The sequence below is a fragment of the Gekko japonicus genome, unplaced genomic scaffold, assembly GCF_001447785.1.
Source record: "Gekko japonicus isolate JY-2015 unplaced genomic scaffold, Gekko_japonicus_V1.1 scaffold31, whole genome shotgun sequence".
NCBI lineage: Eukaryota > Metazoa > Chordata > Lepidosauria > Squamata > Gekkonidae > Gekko > Gekko japonicus.
In genome coordinates, this window is record NW_015161404.1 from 940,849 (window position 1) to 942,322 (window position 1,474).

The following is a 1,474-nucleotide window of genomic DNA, read 5'->3' on the forward strand; positions in this document are numbered from 1 at the left end:
CAACACCTCGGGCAGATGTTTCGCCCCGCGTGGGGAGACCCCCCTCCCCACGGCCGCTCTCGGCCCTCTCCACCGCCCCCAGGTGGTCCCCTCCTCCCCCTCGGCGTAGGCCTCCAGCGGGCACAGTCGTGTGCCCCCCCTGCCTCCGGAGGTCCTGCTGGGGCTGGCTGGGGACCGGCGCCTCGCACGACTGGAACTTTCCTGGAACCCGTCCGCCCATTGAATGTGCACAGTCTCCCCTCTCAGTCGAGGCAAGGGTTCTGCGAGGAGAGGCCCGCGGTCCTTGCCTGGAGGTGACGCCTCGGTGGGCACCGCAAACACCGCTGGGGACCAGGCGCCGCCTCTCTCCCGTCCGAGCCACCGACCGGGGGCTGCGGCGGGGATCTGCGCCGCTTGCCCCCCCGCCCGCAGAGCACGACGGTCCGAGCGGTCTGGTCGGAATCTGAGACCCCCGCTGCTGACGGGGGTCCGGCAACCTGCTTGAGATGAGATCGACCATATCTTGGCCACCATAATGAAGGGCAGCTGCCCTAAAAGTCTTTAAAGACAGACGCGGCCCAGCAAGCCCCCGATTTTACGGACAGATTCCTTTCAGCTTGCTGAGTGTCTCTGACGGAGGATTTCAGAAGGCGCCTGATTTGCGTTTTCCTTTAAAAAACAAAAACCCTCTTTTGGAGGCTGCCTCGGGTCTCTGGGTGTTGAATGCCCCTTTTGGTTCTTGCCCGAGGGCTGTCTGGGCAGGGCCACATCTGCGTCTCTGTCCCCCGCGCCGGAGTCCAAGGGGCGGGATCTTCCCGGCGAGGCTCTGCCGAAAACAGCCTTGCTGCTGGTACAGTTCGATTTTCACACCTTCGCTGCGGCCCAGAGAGCGGCGTTCACGATCCCGAACCCACGATCGAGGGCCGCAGCGCCTGCTTAGGATTGTGCCCCCCCCCACACACAGCCTGCCCCTGGCCGTGCGGATTCAGAAGGAGCCTCAGCGCGGCCGCCCTATTTTTCCGGGCACCTGTGCAGCCGGGGTCATCCTGGCGGCGGTGCTTCCAGGCAGGGCCTCGGCGCCTTTGCCAGGATGTCGTCTCCCCAGCCCCAAAGACCACGCGCCCGCCGAACTCGGCAGAACAGACTCCTGAGCGAACACGACGCAGATGTTCCGCCGCTGCCATCCGACGTGGGCTTAGCCACGACGGGAACGGGAGGCGGTGTGACATCACACACGAGAGGTGGAATTTGCACCTAGGACCAAGGCCACCCCGCGTGCCCCTCCCCCCGCGTTGCCGCTGCTGTTGCTGCTGCCGCCGGCGCCGGTGGCTATAACTTTTCAAAGAGCCCCTAAAAAGACCCGGGGGAGCCAAAACGACCTCATACCCGAGAGGTGGAATTTGCCCCTAGGATTCCAATGCCACCACCCCGGGGCTCAGAGAGGCGGCTCGGCCATCATACGCGAGAGGGGGAATTTGCCCCTAGGGTTCCAATG

The 1,474-nt window shown here is 64.9% G+C and overlaps 1 protein-coding gene across 1 annotated transcript in view; it reads left to right on the top strand.

Annotated features, from left to right (window-relative positions):
* Positions 1-1,069: 1,069 nt before the first annotated feature.
* Positions 1,070-1,474, top strand: part of DMRT2 (doublesex and mab-3 related transcription factor 2) — a 13,892-nt gene continuing 13,487 nt past the window's right edge. The window contains exon 1 of the mRNA XM_015425909.1: positions 1,070-1,199. Coding sequence (XP_015281395.1) covers positions 1,070-1,199 — 130 coding nt within the window. The remainder of the gene's footprint in view (positions 1,200-1,474) is intronic.